We start from the raw sequence: 21,881 nt of genomic DNA, 5'->3' as shown, positions 1-21,881 counted from the left end.
CACTGTCATGGAGAAAAACCTGAACTGGGCCCTTCTGGATCTGTCTGCCCTGGTTCTCGCGAGCAGACTTGCGCCTCCGTGATTTCCTGGGGAGACCCGTCCTGGAGGAGCAGGTGAAACTCATATCAAGGCCTGTCTCCTCAGGCTCGCGGCCCCCCAGGCTGGGCTAGGTGAGTCTCTCTCTCAAAGGCTCACCCTCAAGCTCTACCAGGAGCCTCCAAAGCCCAGAGGCCTCTGAGGAGCCCCTCTGGCGTCAGGGCTTCTCCCTGAAGCCCCTTTTCGGAGCCACAAGGCAGCTGTTTAACCACTCTGGAGCCCTCTTTTCACGCCTTGAACCAAATGGAAACAGAAAAGCTTTTTGCAGTGGGGGGTGGGGCGGGGGGAAGCATGTTTGAAACTCAAACAGTATAATGAGATATAAAGAATAGATATATGAATTAATGTCCTTTTTACATATTTATTGCTCTCACTGTATCTGCATGAAATAAGTTTGTCCCCCTATTGGACTGGTTCTCAAACTTTGCTGCTTTTGTTTGAATTACCTAAAGAGCTTAAAAACAAAACAAAACAAAACGAGTGTCTGCGTCCCAGCCCCAGAGATTTTGATTTAATAGGTCTAGGAGGAGCCTGGGCACAGAGAGCTAAGTAGAGTTCCCCAGGTGATTCTAATGTGCAGCAAATTTGTGAACTGCCTCTTGGCTTCAGTCCAGCTAGTGATCAGCTATTAAATCTAAGACACATGGGCTATTGCGTGAGCTCTGTTGCTCTGTGTATTCCATTTTCTTCCTCCTGGAATATCTGTACCAGGGAAAAGGATGGACAGTTGTGTAACTTTGATGAAATGGACTGACATTTTCAATTAGCTTGAAGGCAGGGCGGGGGTAAATGCAATAATGCATATAGCCCTAGGTGAGTGGCTAGAAGCTTTTTCAATTGAGTCCACTCTACTGTTCATGCTAATGGTAATACTTCTCCTCTTAATGCAGCTGTAAACTTTATAAGCCCACAGGTAGAGCGCATCACAAAATATTCACCCCTCCCCATTGGCCCACTCTCAAGCTCCATTCCCTTCCCCAATACACCAAGGTACATCAGTGTGCTTGAGAGCAAAATAAACATATTGATCTTCAATTCCTCTCCTTTGCAGCTTCTCTCTTATCAGGAGATGTCAGCATTTAGTGCAAGGACAAATGCTTGCCTCTTGGGAAGTAATGCAGACCAAGCCTCCAAGAGACAAATGGCCTTTAGGGAGTGGGGGGAAATAGTCTTTCAAAAAGGTTGATGGCCTTTTCCAGTCATCTCATCTTAGAGATCAAATATCCAAGATAAAAATGGTTAAAAAGAAAAAGAAGAAGAAAGGAAAGAAAGAAAATATAACTTTCTTATTACATTATAAGAAGGCAATTTTCCTTTAAATAAAACACCTTAAATTCTCTTTCCGAAATAAAATTTGCTATCCCATCTTTAGACTATCCCTCTTACTTCCTATATTATTCATGATGCTTAATTCCCCAAATAGCACATGGCTGAAAACAGAAGCTAACCTCTTGTTAAGCATGAACTAAATCTTTTCCTAGAGCCCACATTCAAGGTACAAATTGGGGTTGGCCAATACAAATATTTTATCTGAAATAAGTTGCAGTATTATGCCTCTTCAATATATTGTTAACACAATATAATTAATATCGTTACTATAATCAATATAGTTAATATAAGTGCAAGACATGGTATGATGCCACTTTGGTGATTTCCTTCATCCATGTAATTTTGAAATTTGACTGCATATATTTTTTTGTATTCTAATGAGCTTAATAATACCTTTCCAGGGATACAAAAATAAAATAAATCTGTAATATTCATGTGTGGTTTGCCCCTGGGGTGGATTATCATAATGGCGGGTGAGATATTTGAGCCTTTTCCCAAGTCATTAAAAAACCTCTGGCAAGCCGCCCCTGGTCCTCTCCAGGGGGTGGGAGGAAAGGATCTTTAATCATAATAATCCTGGGGGGAAAAATCTCGGAAATAAGACATCTGCTTCTGTGCCTGTTGTTTTGTAGAATAGCAACGATTGCTTTAGCAGCTTCCATTGCCATATGTGTACAATAAGTAAATGAACATAAAATTGAACGAACACATAAAAGAAGGATAAACCCACCCAGCTTAACAAATCCAGTCTCTCACCTGCTGTGCCCTGAAACATGAAAAAAAGAATCCCTGGATCATAAGGATTAATAAAATAACAGTCTCTGTTAACAATACTGACAGGCGGTACAGGATCATTTGTCTGATGTGGGGACTGACAGCTTAGCTGCTTAATTCTTAAGCCTGCCCTCTTTTATCACTTTTCTCCTAATTAGGCAATAAACATCACCTATACATTTGTCTTAGAAAAAATTAAAAGTTTGTAGTCCAGACATTCCATTTTGTTTTCTGTCCAGCTGGAAATGGAATGCATGCCTGAGTTTTCTCCATCATTCAGACAGTCAGTGTGGAAAATATCAGGGCTGTGAATCTCAGCGCAGTAAGATCAGAAATTTTCATATTGGTCTTTCCAAACCACTAACAATTAACCAGTACTTTGTATAATGCTAAAATCTTAGACTTTATCTGATATTTTAAAAGTTCTGAAAACATTAGCAATTTTTCATAATCACATTTCTCATGCCTCAAACCTAGGTATTATTGAAAGTCCTTAATAATTCTTGATGAATAAATGTTTGTGAATTCTCACTGCTGCAGCAAAGTCATACTACTGATAAAAGAAATTTTATTTTAGATTTAGTAGAACAGGACAGAAGTAGGAGATTTTTGTGTGCTAACAATGGTAATAATTAAATGTGTAAAAGAAGTTTCATATATTGTTGTTGGTCATTCTAAAATGTAATTAATACCCTCAGTTTCACAAGCATTTATCACAAAGAAAGCATATCATGTGTTTCCATTCAAAGTGCTACAAGCTCAGGCAATAAATTCAAGAAGACCCAGGTTCAAGTTAATGGTTACCACTTACTGTCTATGTGACCTTGGGCAAGTTATTTAACCAAGCTAGGCCTTTATTTCCTCCTTTATAAGATAATGCTCGCTTCCCTGGTGGTGCAGAGGTTAAAGCGTCTGCCTGCAATGTGGGAGACCTGGGTTCGATCCCTGGGTTGGGAAGATCCCCTGGAGGAGGAAATGGCAACCCACTCCAGTATTCTTGCCTGGAGAATCCCATAGATAGAGGAGCCTGGCAGGCTACAGTCCATGGGGCCGCAAGAGTCGGACACGATTCAGCGACTAAACCACCACCACCACCACAGTTGCTGAGGAGAAGCTTCAGGGTTCTTGAGCCACCAGGAAGATAGTTGCGGTAAAGTGAAGTGAAGTCGCTCAGTCGTGTCCGACTCTTTGCGACTCCGTGGACCGTAGCCTACCAGGCTCCTCAGTCCACAGAATTTCCCAAGCAAGAGTACTGGAGTGGGTTGTCATTTCTCCAGGGGATCTTCCCAACCCAGGGATCAAACCCAGGTCTCCTGCATTGCCAGCAGGCGCTTTACCGTCTGAGCCACCAGGGAAGCCTCAGTTGCGGTACAAGGGAGTCTAAAATGATGTTGTACCTGGAGGGCTATTTGCAAGATGAAAGGTTACCAGGGCAGTTCTTACAGTAAAGGGGATGATCCAGCAGAGGGAGAAACTCAGGATCGGGAAACCCTCAGCCTAAACTGGAGTAGGGAGAGGGCTGTGATGAAGACTGCATGTGGAGACACTGCCATCGGCAGGAGCAAGGCCCTTCATCCCAGTGATAACGGGGAAGGAAGGGAGGGTGAGCCCACGGAAAGACATGAGCTCTGTTATGGTGGCCAAGAGGGGAGGGTTTTATATGAGTTGCTTCTGTTCTGTCAGTGTAATGTGAGGCTGGGTGGTCTACCACGGGCAGAGTGTGGAAGGCCAGTGGTTGGCGTGTGCGCCAGGACTTTGAAATGAGAGAAGAAGTAAATAGTAACAGTCATTTTGAGGAATTGGGACACCAACACAGGATTTCAGAGAAGTGACTAAGATGACCAGGCTGATTAGAGGGCCCATTTGAGATTTGTGTTTATGAATTTAGTGTGCAGGAAATTCCCTGGAGGTCCAGTGGTTAGGGCTCCAAGCTTTCACTGTGGAGGATGCAGGTTCAATCCCTGGTCAGAGCACTAAGATCCCACAAACCTAGTAGCACCGCTAAAAAAATTTAAAAATAGAGATCTGTCAGCATGCTTATGTATTTTTCTTCAGCAATATTTACCTATTTTTGGATTTTGTAAGAACTTTCTTTTTAAGATGATATATACCCTATCTCTTTATGATTAAATCCATTGAGGAAAAAATGTTACTTAATGTCAATGTGCATTCTATGATTAAAGAGAATATACACACAGAAAAAAATCTAGCTGTTTCGGTACAGGTGAGGATGTAGGAAATACTAAGTGTCAGATAATCTTTTTCTCAAATATATATGTATGTATTTTTTCAGAGACGCTAAATGACTTAACAAAGAAAGACGAAGTAGAAATTGCAAAGCTTTTACTGAAAATGTACTTTTTATAGCATTCATGATTTCACACCTGTGATTAACTAGCAATGATTTCAATACTTACAAACTCTTCTGCCTCTGAATTTGTGATAATGCATGAAACTAAGCTTATAACATTAAGAAAAAACAACAGCTCATCTAATCCATCTTTATATCCTTCATGACAGCAAGATGCACAATTGAGTTCTTTAAAAGGGCTAAAAGTGATTGACATAAATTCTGAGCTTATTTTTAAAGCTGTGTAAATGCAACATTTTTAAGACAACATTTAAAACAAAGGTCACACTTTATGAAAACAAAATTCTTAATTCAGGCTTTCTTCATTCTTAGTCATTTGGCATTCTGCTCCATTTAACATTTTATATTGCCCAACAAAGAGTGATTATCTTTCACTGTTTTTGGAGATGACTGAACAGATGACGGTGTTACGTGCCTACTACACAGGTGGGATCTTGCCTAAGATCAGTTTGCTTAAAGATATTATTTTGCTATATTTTTGTTGAATATTGGGGAGTACTTGTATGATTCAAGATGAAGTCTGTGCTATTTCTTTAAGAACTGAATGCTCTGGATATATATTTGATAATTAAGATTTTAGACAAATATTCACCAGCATTAGGTCTATTAAACTGAAATACACTGTGGGCCTAATATCAAATAATAAATACATGAAGTAAACATTAAGTATCTTAAAAGAAAGACCACATGATCCTTCTTCTGTAAAAAAAACATTATTTGTTTGAAAGTATGACCTTTCCCTCAACTATTACTTCCTGAATATGAAAAAGAGATAAAATGGGTTGAAGTAAAAACTCCAGTGTTACACTCCACAACCCTGAATGTAACTGGTGAGATCTTGGTTTTGACAATGACTTCTCCATGCCACCCTGTAGAGAAAGATGAAACAAATGGTAATAAGGTTGAAACATAGCTTCACTGTATTACCTATATTTCAAGTCCTTTGGGAAAACAACATAGTTTATCAATACATGAAATAAAAGCTACAGACAGATCCAAGTATTGCTATTTATTACCTGGAGATATGTATACCAAGGACTTCACATCTCCCCCAAACCTTCGCTGGGGCACAGAACATCTGAGTACAAATGTTGAGTCCTGTGTAGTTCACAGCACAAATGCAAAGTGCATTCCATATTTACTTAATGACAAAAATAATGTCAAGATATGACAAGGAATTAGTATAAGGTGGAGAATCTTAAAACCTCTAGAAATTCCCAAAAATAAATTGAGGAGTAAAAGAATAAGATTTTGAATCCGTTAAAGTAGATTGTTTCTATGTTATACACCATTTAGCATGAATCCAAAGCTGCAATTTTCAGTTCTCAGTACCATACTTTGCTCTTTGGAAATATTCTCTCACCTCTTTCATAACAATAGGATAAAACAGCTCTCTCCTTTAATACTTAACACATACCACACTCTGTAATGGGAACTAACATAGTGTTGTACATCCATTATATTTCAAACACAAACAAACAAAGCAATAAAGTCCTAGAAAAAGAGGTCAAATTTGTGGTTAGGTAGAGTGAGGGAAGGGGAATTGGATGAAGGCAGTCAAAGGTACTACAAACTTCCAGTTATAAGATAAATAAATACTAGGGATATAATGTGCAGCATGGGGCTTCCCTGGTGGCTCAGCAGTAAAGAATTTGCCTGCAATGCAGGAGATACAAATTCAGTCCCTGGGTTAGGAAGATCTCCTGGAGGAGGGAAGGGCAACCTGCCTCAGTATTCTTGCCTGGAATCATCCCATGGACAGAGGAACCTGGCAGGTAACAGTTTATTGATCACAAAAGTCAGACAGGACTTAGTGACTAAAGAGCAAAAACAAATATAAAGCATGATAAATATAATTAACACTGCTATATTTTATATATGAAAAGTGTTAAAAAGAGAGTAAATCCTAAGAATTTTCACCACACACAAAATTTTTTTTATTTCTTTAATTTTGTATCCATGTGAGATAATGGATGTTCACTAAATTTATTGTGATACTGTTTCCTGATGTAAGTCAAATCATTATGCTATACACCTTGAACTTACATAGTGCTTTATGTCAATTACATCTCAATAAACTGAAAGGGGAAAAAAAACCACATACCATGCTCTAATGCCTTGTGGATCACTGACAACCCTCTTGGCACATGCTACAGCTTGAGTGATGTCATCTTGCAGCAAAGCTGAAAAAGAGGTGGTGAGAAGTGAAAATACCATTCATAGAAATGTTAAGTTTAGGCTCAGTCAGCTTTATTCTGTTAGGCTGAGGAAAGAACAACTAAAATAATTTTTAAGGGTCTGCTTATCTGTTGATGTTGGGGGAAACTCTTCATTCCATCCCATTTGGCATCTGTTTCTCATTTACCAAAGTCATTGGAAGCTCTGGAATTATTAATTAGCATGATAGAAGGTTTTCTTTTTACTGGGAACTATTGGAAAAAAAAAAAAAAAGACAAACAAGCAGAAACTGGTCTAGCAGGTTTTTGCTCAGCAATTCAACGCTGGAAATTGATTCTAAAGAAATAATAAGAGATGTACTGAAAGACATGTATACAAACTGTTTCATAGCAATTAATAGAGGGCATAAATGGAACTAGCCTAAATGTTTAACAGTAAGAGTTAGGTTGATACATTATAGAGCATTTATATTGTGAAAATCTATTCATTTTTAAAAAACAATAAGGATTGGTATTTGTTGACAAAAATAATTTTGTGTAATAAAGACAAAATTGTAAAGCAGTGACTATAGTACAATTTCACTTTTGTTATGTGGGTACAAATGTGTATAATATAGCTTTACATTCATGTCCGGGATTGTTGTGTATTCCAAAAGAACATGTGGATACCAAAATTTCTCTATGGTCATACATGTCTGGGTAGTAAGAATTTTTATTCAATGACAACAGGTTATTCCATGATACAACATTTTTTAAATAAATTAACTGGATACAAAAGTATATTCTTAGACTCATCTTCACTATTAGGATTTGTAATATTTAAAAATTTAGCAGTATCAATTTTGCTATATTTCTCCAATATTTCAGGCACTAAAGATTCTACATGCTTTGGGAGGTTCAAAAAAAATGTAGGGGATATATGTGTACCAATGGCTGATTCACACTGAGGTTTGACAAAAAAGAACAAAATTCTGTAAAGCAATTATCCTTCAATTAAAAAATAAATAAATTAAAAAAAAATTTTTTTAAAGATTCCACATGCTTTCTCTATTTTAAAAGGAAATCAATAGAATACTTGTTTCACCTCAGTTAAGCAAATTTAGAAATTAACTTGTTAGAATGACAATTTTTATATAGGAGCTGTGTTTTTGGAGATTCGTTCTAAAGAATTTATAAATGAAATGTCATAATGTTTCTAATTCACCTTAAAATCACTCAGCAAAAAGAAGTTTATATACATATATATATATATATATATACACATAAGTAAATATGCCAAAATGTTAACAACTGTTAAAGTACGTGATGAGCATATTGATGCTTATTATAGTAATGTTTCTAATTGTCCATATATTTAAAATATTTTATCGTAAAAAGTAAAAACAATTTTTTAAAAATACCACGTATATTCCTCCACTTTGATTAACTAGTAATTCTTTTGTTTTCCAATAAAGGAGGGTAGATTTTTAAAAACAGACCACCCAACAAAATTATCGCTAATCCTCCCCAAACAAGGAAAGTAGAAGGAATGGCATTGTTTTCCAAAGTATCAATATGTCCAGTTATGATAAAGTGATAGGTCATTCCAGCAACTCCTGTATGTTAGCAAACAGCAAGCTTTTATGATTAGAAACTGAAGAAATTAGGAGGAGGAGAATAGAGTTTCTAGATATTAAAATGGAGTTTTTATAGGTCCCTGATGAACCCTTCAAGATTTTTTTTATTTCTATTGAATCTTGACCTATAGGATTGTTCCAATTTTCCCATAAGATGTTTATGGAAAAACCTGAACGAACTTTTTGGATAACTCAATAGGTATAACCAGGTGAGTCCTGTGCCATCACTCCACATTATCTTGTCTTACCGCTGCAGGGTATATGACAGGCATTAACTGCTCCTGGGGTTTTGCCATCATTACACCACCAGTGGCTATTGATTTGAAATATCCCATAATCAGTGCTTCTGTCTCCACTATTGTAGTTTGTAGCTTGTGTGTTATAACTGCTTTCCCATCTGGCCAAACACATCCCTGAAAAAAACATATTTTGAGTAATAAAGAGTGAATCATGTGACTTACAGTTCATAGCATAATCAGTTCTACTTAACTAGTTCTATTTTACTAACGACTTACTTTACAAGTATAAAGATGCATTTTACTTGTAAAGTGTTTTAACACTTTGGTGTTAAAGGTCCCTTCAGAAAATTCTTTTCTTAGCAAATGATTTGGTAGTACAAATGAAAAAGATAACATATTTTTAAAAATATCTTCCATTGCTATTACACTTTCCTTACTACTAACACCCAGGTAGGATTAAGCCTAGAACAGAAAAATCAACAGAGTTGTTGACTGGGTTTGGTCATTAGCAGCAGATGCATATGTTAATGGAAAAATGCTTTTTATCAGAAAAAAATAAGGATTTTCTGGGAGAAAGAAAATTTATGATACCGAAGGCGAATTTGGGTATCAAATTATAATGCAGGCAAGAATCATAGAATAGGAAAGGCTGGGTCATCCATCCATCCATCTAGCAATTGGCTAACTCATTCAAAAATATTTATGGAGGAGAAATGTCTGAATTCAGTACGAAAACTACAGTGATGACATTGACAAATATGGACTAAAATACAAAGGAAATTTTCCTTATGGCACATCTCAAATTCTGTGGAAGAAAATGAAAAATAATTAATGAACTAGAGTCAGAATAATAAAATGTCATTTCATGCTGCATTTCAGGGATCCTTATATAGATATTGATTGAGGGGAGATAGTTCTACTGTCCCTGTTTTAAGAGTTCAATGGAATTTTTAAAAAACCTTGATGTTAAAAGTGCAACATCATGTTAGGGGGATTAAAAATGAGAAAAATACTGCCTTATTCAGAACCCAAGATCCAAATTAGAAATGGCTAGAGTCAAACAACAAGGGCTTGACAGACATGTTCCAGGTGCTAAAATGTATCTTATAGTCAGTCTACATGCGCCAGTTGTCAAATTTAGTAGCACTAGAGGAGTACATGGGAACCTTGCATGCTTAGAATGATGTAGAATTTGACCCACCATGCCTCATTCCTTCACCTGGTACATCTGATTCTAAAAGAACAAGTGGATACTTTTAACCATTGTAAGTGTATAAGCTTTTGAACTGTGGTGTTGGAGAAGACTCTTGAGAGTCCCTTGGAGTGCAAGGAGATCCAACCAGTCCATCCTAAAGGAGATCAGTCCTGGGTGTTCTTTGGAAGGACTGATGCTGAAGCTGAAACTCCAATCTTTTGGCCACCTGATGTGAAGAGTTGGCTCATTGGAAAAGACCCTGATGCTGGGAAAGATTGAAGGCAGGAGGAGAAGGGGACGACAGAGGATGAGATGCTTGGATGGCATCACCAACTCAGTGGACATGGGTTTGGGTGGACTCCGGAAGTTGGTGATGGACAGGGAGGCCTGGTGTGCTGTGGTTCATGAGGTCGCAGAGTCGGACACGACTGAGCGACTGAACTGAACTGAACTGAAGTGTGTAAACCCTCCAAGAAAGAAAAAAACATTCACTCAAAGACCCTTTCTTTTGGTTCATCCTCTATTAGTATCTGTTCTACACCTAGCTAACTATTTGAAAGGATGAAAAAGAGTTAACTTACAGTTTGCCAGGCTGATTCCCCTAAAGCCATCCATTCCAAATCTTTTCAGAGTTCTGGCAAGCTCACATCTCTCAAAGACCTTGCCTTGGACAGCGACCGAAAGGAGGAGAAGCCCCAGAATAAGGAGAGCCTTCATGTTGACTGAGAAGCCAGACCTCCAGGCTGACCAGGGGAGCTGGCCCTGCTTTTTAACATCTTTTCACTTCCTTCTTATGCGACTGGTTTGGGAGCTCCACCCTCTGAGACGTGGAAAACAGGAAATGTTGATTGGTTCACTAACTTTAAAATTTTCTTTCTTATGTTTGAAGAGGGACATTCTGACGTCCTAAGAATTAATCTGCAAGAAAATAGTGAAATGACATTACTTAAAGACATTGCTCAGGACTAATTGGGATTAGCACTATTGCCAAAAGCGGAACTTTTTCCTATTTTATTATGAATTTGAGCAAGTATAAAAAAAACCTGAATGAACATTTGACTCAACTGAAAATGAATTCCAATCTTTCATTACATTTTTCTTCATTAAGTTGCTTTATGTGCCTTCTGTATGTTGCCTTCATCTTTTTCCTTTAAGATTATTTTATATACACTTTCCACAAAAGAACATTGCCTGTTGTTCAGATAGGTATATAGTACAACACTATGTTGTTCGGCCAAATTCCATTCCTAACTTCTTGGTTACTCTTGTAAATTCTTAATTTATAAATCAATGTTTCACTATTAGAAGTAAGCCTCGTGCAAATAACATTCTTAACTCCATGAACTGTGAACTTCCAGATGTTCAAGCTGGTTTTAGAAAAGGCAGAGGAACCAGAGATCAAATTGCCAACATCCACTGGATCATGGAAAAAGCAAGAGAGTTCCAGAAAAACATCTAGTTCTGCTTTATTGACTATGCCAAAGCCTTTGACTGTGTGGATCACAACAAACTGTGGAGAATTCTTCAAGAGATGGGCATACCAGACCACCTAACCTGCCTCTTGAGAAACCTGTGTGCAGGTCAGGAAGCAACAGTTAGAACTGGACAGGGAACAACAGACTGGCTCCAAATAGGAAAAGGAGTACGTCAAGGCTGTATATTGTCACCCTGCTTATTTAACTTATATGCAGAGCACATCATGAGAAACGCTGGGCTGGAGGAAGCACAAGCTGGAATCAAGATTGCCGGGAGAAATATCAATAACCTCAGATATGCAGATAACACCACCCTTATGGCAGAAAGTGAAGAGGAACGAAAAAGCCTCTTGATGTAAGTAAAAGAGGAGAGTGAAAAAGTTGGCTTAAAGTTCAACATTCAGAAAATGAAGATCATGGCATCCAGTCCCATCACTTCATGGCAAATGGATGGGGAAACAGTGGAAACAGTGTCAGAATTTATTTTTGGGGCTCCAAAATCACTGCAGATGGTGACTGCAGCCCTGAAATTAAAAGACGCTTACTCCTTGGAAGAAAAGTTATGACCAACCAACATAGCATATTCAAAAGCAGAGACATTACTTTGCCAACAAAAGTCCATCTAGTCAAGGCTATGGTTTTTCCAGTGGTCATGTATGGATGTGAGAGTTGGACTGTGAAGAAAGCTGAGCACTGAAGAATTGATGCTTTTGAACTGTGGTGTTGGAGAAGACTTTTGAGAGTCCCTTGGACTGCAAGGAGATCCAACCAGTTCACTCTAAAGGAGATCAGCCCTGGGTGTTCTTTGGAAGGAATGATGCTAAAGCTGAAACTCCAGTACTTTGGCCACCTCATGAGAAGAGTTGACTCATTGGAAAAGACTCTGATGCTGGGAGGGATTGGGAGCAGGAGGAGAAGGGGACGACAGAGGATGAGATGGCTGGATGGCATCACTGACTCGATGGACATGAGTTTGAGTGAACTCTGGGAGTTGGTGATGGACAAGGAGCCCTGGAGTGCGATTCATGGTGTCGCGAAGAGTCGGACATGACTGAGCAACTGAATTGAACTGAACTGAATTCCTTTCTGACAAAGCCTTACTTCACGTTTTCATGTTAGAGCATAAAGAGTCATTGTAAAGCAAGGGAATTTTACAGCAAAAAAACCCAAAAAAAACAGAATATGCCACCCCAAGAATCTTCCCCTTTGACACAAAAATTTTGAGCTGAAGGCAATGCAGAAGAAGAAGATCCAAGAAAAGTTCTCTGTTCTCCCCCCTATTTTCCTGAAAGCAGCACATAAATTTGTGCAAGAATTAATCATCAACATCCCTAGACACATATTAGGCCCAAGTCAGGACTAGAGAACTCTGGAAAACAACCTATACTGACTAGCTATTATTTTCCATTAGTTTCTGATGTATTTATTGTACCACTATTTGCTGCCCTTGGAAGCCCAGTACTCTTTGCCTCTGTCTTGTAGTTCCCCTAAAAATATATTGTTCTTTGGTTAAGATGATCTGTAAGTCCAAGTCCTAGACACCTCTTTGAGTTACTCACCACTTTCATCTCTCATAAGTATATATGAGATGTACATGTTAATATACTCATTTCCTTTTCTCTTGTTAAGCTGTCTTTTTGTTACAGAGTCCCAGCCAAAAACCTAAAATAGTGAAAGGAAACAAACATTTCCCCCTGTACAGTTTCTGGTGAGGAGGATGGGACCGTGAAAGGCTAGAACACTCCATTCTCCCTGGCGACTGCAATTGAAATATGGGATAACAGACAGCAGACCAGCAGAAGGTACAGATTCTTACCATGTCAGTCTCCCAGCTCTTTCTCTGTAGTGCACAGACAAGAGAGGAGGATAAAACTTTCTCCTTTTCCCTTCCTTTCCCAATTCACAGTGGCAGAAGAAAAACATTTGTGAAAACAGACCTTGAATTGTGATTCTCGTGAATCTGTTTTTGTTAATCAGCCCCTATGGTTACTGACTCTTAGCCTCGCAGGAAGAGTTACGTTTTCCTTTGTCGTCTGTCATAAGGACGAAAAACCATAAGATGAGAATCTCCATTTGTTTTGTTTTCTCTTCTGAGAACTTGGCTTTGTCACCAGTGAGAATACTCCCTTTGTGGGGTTGGCGGGGTGCAGGTTGTCAGGCTTGCATCAGCAGTTAGCCAGCCAGCCAGCTAGCAGCCGAAGACATGAAGGGGACAGGCAATATTCTCTTTGTCCAACCATGCTGGCTGTCAGGGAAATTTGTCTTAATGAAGTGTCTCAGGTCATAAGAGGCCTTTAGGGCCTCTACCTTTGCTGCCTGGTTTGTGAAGGAAAAATTCTCCTCTCAGTATCACCTTTCTGGTAGCATAGGTTAGGAGGTCAGTTATGTAAGGTGTCCCACTTTGCAGGACATAGAGCTTTCTTTGTCACCTGAGACAAGGAAGGTCTTTGTTTCTTAGGCTTTCTCTGGAGTGGCTCTGCATCTTGAGAGGCCTACGTTTCTTAAGGGACAGCTCTTGCGTCCTAATAGTATAAGCTCTAATATTAGTTTTAAGCTCTTGTAAGCCCTAATATTGGTTTTAAGCCATGAAAAAGGCTCACTGGCTCAGACTCACAGTTGGAATAGATCTATTGAAGACTTGAACTTTTACACCTAAAAGGACTTTTAAGATAGCTCTCATCTTAAACAAGTGTCCTACAGGTACCAATGGGAAGATCAAATTGAGAAAAAAAAAAAAAAGGAAAGAAAGAGAGAAAAGATAGAAATAGATACAGAAGGTACAGGGTTTTCCTGATGGCTCAATGGTAAAAAATCTGCCTGCCAATGAGGGGGACCCTGGGTCAGGAAGATCCCTTAGAGAAGGAAATGGCTACTCACTCCAGTATTTATGCCTGGAAAATCCCATGGACACAAGAGGAGCCTCGTGGGTTACAGTTCACAGGATTGCAAAGTCAGACATGACTGAGCGACTGTGTGAAAGAAAAACAAAACACTTCCTTAACTTTCTCAACAAGGTTAGGAGGGGAACATCAGAGGACTGTCAAGAGCTACAGCTGGCACTCAAGCACGTATAAAACTTACAGAAATATTGATAGCCAGGAAATAGCTTTGACAAAGGTCCAGAAAAGGCACATGAAGGTTTGATTTATTGTCCTTTACTTTGTAAAGCCAACCCCACCAGGTCCAGACATCCCATATTTTGGGCCTGCACTACCAAAAAAATGTCAACATTGTTGAGTTCTCCTATCCTCCTGTTAAACAAAGGGAAAATGTAATAATAATGACCTTAGGTTTCTGATAAGGGCAAATATACCCTTGAGTTCCATCTCATATAAGACCTACAGTCCCTTCTCTGACCCTTGGAAATATTGATCTTACTGTATCTTTGAAATGTAAGCACCCAAAGAGATCCTTGTTGCTAAAGCAATTCAGTTCAATTCAGTCACTCAGTTGTGTCTGACTCTGCCGCCCCATGAACCACAGCACTCCAGGCCTCCCTGTCCATCACCAACTCCCGGAGTCCACCCAAACCCATGTCTATTGAGTTGGTGATGCCATCCAACCATCTCATCCTCTGTCGTCCCCTTCTCCTCCTGCCCCCAATCCCTCCCAGCATCAGGGTCTTTTCAAATGAGTCAGCTCTTCGCATCAGGTGGCCAAAGTATTGGAGTTTCAGCCTCAACATCAGTCTTTCCAATGAACACTCAGGACTGACCTCCTTTAGGATGGACTGCTTGGATCTCCTTGCAGTCCAAGGGACTCTCAAGAGTCTTCTCCAGCACCACAGTTCAAAAGCATCAATTCTTCAGCACTCAGCCTTCTTCACAGTCCAACAATTACATCCATACATGACCACTGAAAAACCATAGCCTTGACTAGACAGATCTTTGTTGGCAAAGTAATGTCTCTGCTTTTGAATATGCTGTCTAGGTTGGTCATAACTTTCTTTCCAAAGAGTAAGCATCTTTTAATTTCATGGCTGCAGTCACCATCTGCAGTGATTTTGGAGCCCAGAAAAATAAAATCAGCCACGGTTTCCACTGTTTCCCCGTCTATTTGCCATGAAGCGATGGGACCAGATGCCATGATCTTCGTTTTCTGAATGTTGAGCTTTAAGAAAACTTTTTCACTCTCCTCTTTCACTTTCATCAAGAGACTCTTTAGTTCTTCACTTTCTGCCATAAGGGTGGTTTCTTCTGCATATCTGATGTTATTGATATTTCTCCCGGCAATCTTGATTCCAGCTTGTGCTTCCTCCAGCCCAGCGTTTCTCATGATGTGCTCTGCATATAAGTTAAATAAGCAGGGTGACAATATACAGCCTTGATGTACTTCTTTTTCCTATTTAGAACCAGTCTGTTGTTCCCTGTCCAGTTCTAACTGTTGCTTCCTGACCTGCACACAGGTTTCTCAAGAGGCAGGTTAGGTGGTCTGGTATGCCCATCTCTTGAAGAATTCTCCACAGTTTGTTGTGATCCACACAGTCAAAGGCTTTGGCATAGTCAATAAAGAACAAATAGATGTTTTTCTGGAACTCTCTTGCTTTTTCCATGATCCAGCAGATGTTGGCAATTTGATCTCTGGTTCCTCTGCCTTTTCTAAAACCAGCTTGAACATCTGGAAGTTCATGGTTCACATATTGCTGAAGCAATTACAGGACCGGAAACAAACAAATATGAGAGATAGTTTTTTAAGAAAACAAACCGTTTGATATTTTCATAAGCTCCCTTGCCCCAAATTTTGTCCATAGCCTCCACAAGATTATTCATTCAAGACAAGTAAAATTCTTAATAGTCTTTTCCACAAATATTGGCAAAAGGCTTTAGCCACCTGAGTGGGTAAATTTAACTTGTTCTATCTGCCAAAAATCCCATTTAGGTCTTCTATAAGCTAGAAAGTTTTTGTACTACTGTACTGGATATGTGGCTAAAATTTTTAAATGAAAGCTATGAGATCACAGTTTGCATCAGTCTCTATCTATATATCCATGTATATCTACGTATGTATGTTATGTATGTGTGATATTTTTATTCCTCTGGATAGTATTTGTAAAAACTTGTGAAAGACCTCTATTTAACTGGCTTAAAGACAATACAAGCACTTATTTAAACTAAGACTAGTCAAATAAGTTTATGTTGTCTCTACTTTGTGCTTGAAATTATAAAATTATAAATTCTACTCAAGAACTAAATTTACAATAGAAATTATTTCCTTAATGTATGTCAATATGGTAGAGAAAAAAGTCATCTTTAAATTATTAGATTCTTTACTTCTGTAAGTTTTGCTACTTGCCTAGTTTGTCAACAAGAAAAATAACATAAAATGATGGTTAATTTTTAATATCATTAAATTTTCATGGCGACTCAAGCATAATTGTTAAGTACACATGAATTAAATAGATATAAGTGGTAGAAATGTTCGTAAATGAATTTTGCAGGTATCATTAATAAAATGTGTCTGCTTAAAAATAGTTTTCAAAATCTTTTTGTAACATTAACTTTAAATGATATTCATTGATATCTAGTTCATTTCCAAATAAAATAGTGAAATATTAATTGCCAAACACATGTTTAAGTTTATATGCTTTTCACCTCTTATTACAGAGAAACTAAAGGTATTTGGGTTTGTTAATAACATGTTGTTTTTACCACTTAAAAAAATTGTACTATGAAAGGGCATATGTCTTTAAAAATCACGAAGTGATATATTCCTGGAAATTCCCTGGTAGTCCTATGGATAGGACTTGGCGCTTTCACTGTTGTGGTCTGGGTTCAATTCCTGGTTGGAGAACTAAGATCCTGTGGCGTCCACACAGCACAGCCAATAAATAAAGATATAAAAATTTAAAAGAGCAAATAAGATAAAAGATAAGGGTTCTAGTAAACAGGATTTTAATACAGGAGAAAGGAGAAGGGAAATTATTGAGATGAAGGGAACAGTAACCCTAAGGACTCCCTGGGGGAAAGCCAAGTTAAAGAAGTCCTGGAAGGCTTCCCTAGGGGTGCAGGGGATAACAATCCTCCTGCCAACAGCGGGCATGCGGGTTCGATCTCCAACTGGGAAGATTCCACATGCCGGAGCAACTCAGCCCGGGCGCCACTACTCCTGAGCCTGCCAGCGGCAACTACCGAAGCCCAGGTACCTAGAGCCTGTACTCTGCAACAGAAGCCAGCACAGTGAGAAGCCCAGGCACCACAATAAAGAGTAGCTCCCCACCCACTGCAACTAGAGGAAGTCCACGTGCAGCAGCAAAGACCCAGCACAACAAAAAATAAACGTTAGTTGACTAATTTTAAAAACCCTACTACAAATGTGTGTAATAGACAAGCTTAAAAAAAAAAAATGTCCTGGAATGTTTGAAACTATTGAAAGGAGTTTGACAACTCTGACTGAGATCTAGGGCGATGAATTAATACATGAATAAGTAAATGGAAGACTATGCAAACAAAAAGTAAGGCAATTGTCAATTCCAAGAAAACTAAAACACAAGAAAAGAAGATATACAACCAAATTATACGATCATAGTATACTCATCTGTGAGAGTTTGTACATGCTTGTAAAGGGGAACAAGACATGGGGAGTCCAGAGAGCTAAATCTTCATCTTCCTTGGCGGAAATCAGTAGAAAATACCCATGATTGAAAATAAAAAATGAATAGAATAATCATACTCTTGACATATATGGCCATAATAATAAAATAGAACTAAAGAAGCTAAAAATACCTAAGAAGTTGAAAGACATTGCCTCTAGTGTTGGGAATTGGATAAGAAAGTTTAGGGCTATCTTTCAGCATTTAACTTATAACACCTCATTTGACTTTAAAAAATGTGCGTATGTATTTTATGATTAAAAAAAACTTTAAAACGTCTTATGTAAGAAAAAGGACTAAAAGATACACACCAGAATGTTTATACTGACACTCTTCAGAATTTTATTCAACTTGTATATTTTGGCATTTTCCAAGTTTTGTTCTTTCAGCATATATTACTTTTATAATTAGCAAAATAATAAATAATTACACATACAGAGAGGAGTGTGCAGAATCACTAAAAAAAGAATGATTTTTTTGAAGTCCTCAACATTCCTCTGTGTATATGAACTCACCCATATTGGTAGAAATAGTCTGCCAATTAACTTTAAATTTATCCTTCTTTCATGCAGCTCATCTGTACCCAGATCAGTGGTCTCTTAAGCTTCAATAGAAAGGAGTTAAATATTAATTTTCAATGAACTTCATGAGATGCATTAAAATGGCATATAAGCTATAGAAAAAGAAACATGAGAGAATATGTCAGAACAATCCTGTTTTGTTTAGGATCATTTTTATTGTATCATTAACTTTCTTAAAAGACTGAAAAATACTCTTATAAGAATAGAATTTATATGTCTTGGAATAAGAGATAAGTTGCCAAGCTCCTGGAACACTGTCCCATCCAGGCCTTCATTTGGGAGATTATATTATTGAAGGAGGATAAAGCAGGAAGAAACATTTCCTGAGGCCTGGGTACTTGAGGAGGCAAATTTGGCCAGATCTGAGATGACAGTGGTAACAGGCTTGAGAAGTGGCAGGGCCCTGCATCCCACTCCGTGGGGGTCCCAGAGCAGTGGTAAGAGGTCTCTTGGATGGCATGCAGCTGCTGGGAAAGTGAACATGAATTGCTCTCCCTTGGGAATCAATAAAGCTTTTTTAAAAAATATTTATTTATTTGGTTGTGCTGGGTCTCAGCTGCAGCAATGTGAACTCTTAGTTGCAGCATGTAGGATCTAGTTCATTGACCAGGGATTGAACCCAGGCCCCCTGCATTGGGAGCACAGAGTCTTAGCCACTGGACCACCAGACAAGTCCCTCAACGAAGCTTCGAGAAAGAGCTTCTGCCTTCGAGTGAACCATGTCAGCCTGGCTAATTACCATCATATGAACATCTCAGTGATGGACTGAAACTCTAAGGTCTTCCTCAAGTTTTCTGGGCTTTGTCCTTTCTTGAGATGCTTGTAAGCTCCTGGGCAGGGGATAAGCTAAAGAAGTTTTACAACACCATCTTTTGGGGAAATGGGGCTTAGAGACAAATTTTGTTAGATTTAGAAAAATAAAGCAAAGTGATGGTTCTTGCACCCATTTATAGTATAGCAAATTTAGACCCTCTGCACTATTTGACCTAGACTTACCTTCTCTGAATGTGACTGCAGAGTGGGAAGTGAGATGGTTCTTGAGAGCCCTAGAGATGAAACTACTTTCCTGAAAATGGCTCTTCGATTTAATGATTTTGGTCACCACTGACCCTGGAGGTAAGCCACGGTGTTTTTAATTTTCAGTGACTCAGACCTCTCTGTCTTGATAATCTTGTTTCACTATAATCTATCCCATCACTTTTTTGCTGTTGTTGTTCCTGCAATCTGGTTTTTATTTTCTTGTCATTCAGTCACTCAGTGGTGTCTGACTCTTTGCAACCCCATGGACTGCAGCATGCCAGGCTTCCCTGTCCTTCATTATCTCCTGGAGCTTGCTCAAACTCATGTCCATTGAGTTGATGATGCCATTCAACCATCTCATCCTCTATTGGCCCCTTCTCCTCCTACCCTCAATCTTTCCCAGCATCAGGGTCTTTTTCAATGAATCAGCTTTTCGCATCAGGTGGCCAAAGTATTGGAGCGTCAGCTTCAGCATCAGTCCTTCCAATGAATATTCAGCACTGATTTCCTTGAGGACTGACTGGTTTGATCTCCTTGCAGTCCAAGGGACTCTCAAGAGTCTTCTTCAATACCACTATTCGAAAGCATCAGTTCTTAGGCACTCAGCTTTCTTTATGGTCCAGCTCTCACATCCATACATAACTACTGGAAAAACCACAGCTTTGACTACATAAAACTTTGTTGGCAAAATGATGTCTCTCCCTTTTCTAAATTAAAATCTATTTGTGTCAATATATGAAGGACATGAAAAACTATATGAAAATAGCATAACCTCAGGAAGTATTAATAACTGACACTGGTAAAAAAAAAAAAAAGACCGTATTAATGAAAAGAGGCATTGGAATGAGTTTTGTCAAAGATTGTAAATAGTCACTTGCTATGAAGCAGTGCCATTCCGTGGTCAGGGCAGCTCCTCTCATTAGCCAGCTGACACTGTCCTTGTGTAGTTTGGCTCAGGGGTGCAGAGGACCTAGTCTCATCTCTGCTGTGGCAGCATGGCTGCTAGGAGAATTTGGAAGAGGCAGGGGAGATGGGAGGGCTGGCATGTGGGGTAAGGGACACAGCTGGACTCTCCCAGGGAGCCCAGATGCTGAAAGCTGAAGATGGAGTAATTTCTAATGGAGCTGTGTAATAGCCCTGTGAAACAGGACCAGCATCCAGCTGCTCCCAGCAAGTCCAGCATCCTAGCCACAGGTCAGAGTGGCTCTCTGTGGGGACATTCCCTGACTCAGGGCAGTGCTTCACCCTAATCCAAAGCTGGCATTTTGTTGGCCAGGTTCTTGGGTCATTGAAAAATGGTAAATGATTTGGGTTTGCCTAATCCAAACCAGTGTGTCTTTTTCGAGGATTAGTGATCACTTTCTGTTCTTTTAGCTCTCAATGTCTCTGTAATTTCAGTTCCCGCTCTTTGCAAAACAGATCGAACAAGCAAGATGCTTTCCTGCATCTCATAACACCACCCAAACTCCAGAAATCATCTAACTTTTGTACTTAATTTACTATGTAGTCTTGGTGTTTTTGTGTTTTGAGTCAGATACTCAGTTCATGGGCTTTCCAGGTGGCTCAGAGATAAAGAATCTGCCTGCCAAGCAGGAGACGTGAGTTTGATCCCTGGGTCAGGAAAATCTCCTGGAGAAGGAAATTGCAACCTACTCCAGTATTCTGGCTTGGGAAATCCCATGGACAGAGATGCCTTGCAGGCTACAGTCCTTAGGGTCACAAAGGAATCAGACACAACATAGCGACTAAAAAACAACAATCTGTTCATACTGAGAAAAAATACTACTACTTAATATACACAAGAGAAATTATTTCTACTGTGGTGTCAATACTGTGCTATAAAAGTTATTGTGGTCTCGCACAGAGCCACAACTTACTGACCCATGAATTGATCTTTAAGCCTAAAACAGTACCAGCCTAGTCATCTGCCAGGTGCTTTACTGCTAATCACAGAGGAGACTCTACCATTCTTCACCCTTGCCATGCATCACTCTTTCATCTTTGTTCCTGCTGTCTCCTCAACGTGCTGTGCGGACAATGGAAGAAATAATAGGTGCTGGTGTCAAAGACAACGCTGGGGGGTGAGCAGAACCAGACCTAAAAGCTTAATCCCCGAAACAGTAAAGTTCAGCAATTAATCCCAAAGACAATGGAAAGTATTCATGAGTATTAAACTGGAAGGTAACTGGATCAAAATCTTAAAACAAAGTAAATTAACACTCTCGATTGCATTCAGGGACTGCTGCTAGAAAACTATACGAGTAATTCAGATGGCAGATGAAGTGGGAAGTGGATAATAGAACTAGGAGAATTCAAGAGATATTTAGGAGGTTTGAATAGTCAAGATTGGAGACTATTTTGAGACACAGGGATAAAAGGAAAGGTATATAATGCTAGCTTTTTTTTTACTCAAATGCTT

At 39.0% G+C, this 21,881-nt stretch overlaps 1 protein-coding gene across 2 annotated transcripts in view; it reads right to left on the bottom strand.

The window, feature by feature from the left end:
• Positions 1-4,542: 4,542 nt before the first annotated feature.
• Positions 4,543-21,881, bottom strand: part of LOC138072365 (lysozyme C, kidney isozyme) — a 55,479-nt gene continuing 38,140 nt past the window's right edge. For both annotated transcript variants that reach the window (XM_068963455.1, XM_068963456.1), the window contains 4 exons: positions 10,379-10,715; positions 8,612-8,776; positions 6,675-6,753; positions 4,543-5,439 (listed from right to left, as the gene is read on the bottom strand). In XM_068963455.1, coding sequence (XP_068819556.1) covers positions 5,373-5,439; positions 6,675-6,753; positions 8,612-8,776; positions 10,379-10,514 — 447 coding nt within the window. In that variant the 5' untranslated portion in view covers positions 10,515-10,715 and the 3' untranslated portion in view covers positions 4,543-5,372. The remainder of the gene's footprint in view (positions 5,440-6,674; positions 6,754-8,611; positions 8,777-10,378; positions 10,716-21,881) is intronic.

The sequence above is a fragment of the Capricornis sumatraensis genome, unplaced genomic scaffold (assembly GCF_032405125.1).
Source record: "Capricornis sumatraensis isolate serow.1 unplaced genomic scaffold, serow.2 scaffold13, whole genome shotgun sequence".
NCBI classification, from domain to species: domain Eukaryota; kingdom Metazoa; phylum Chordata; class Mammalia; order Artiodactyla; family Bovidae; genus Capricornis; species Capricornis sumatraensis.
The sequence above is the reverse complement of the archived record's forward strand: the minus strand, read 5'-3'. Positions and strand labels throughout refer to the sequence as shown.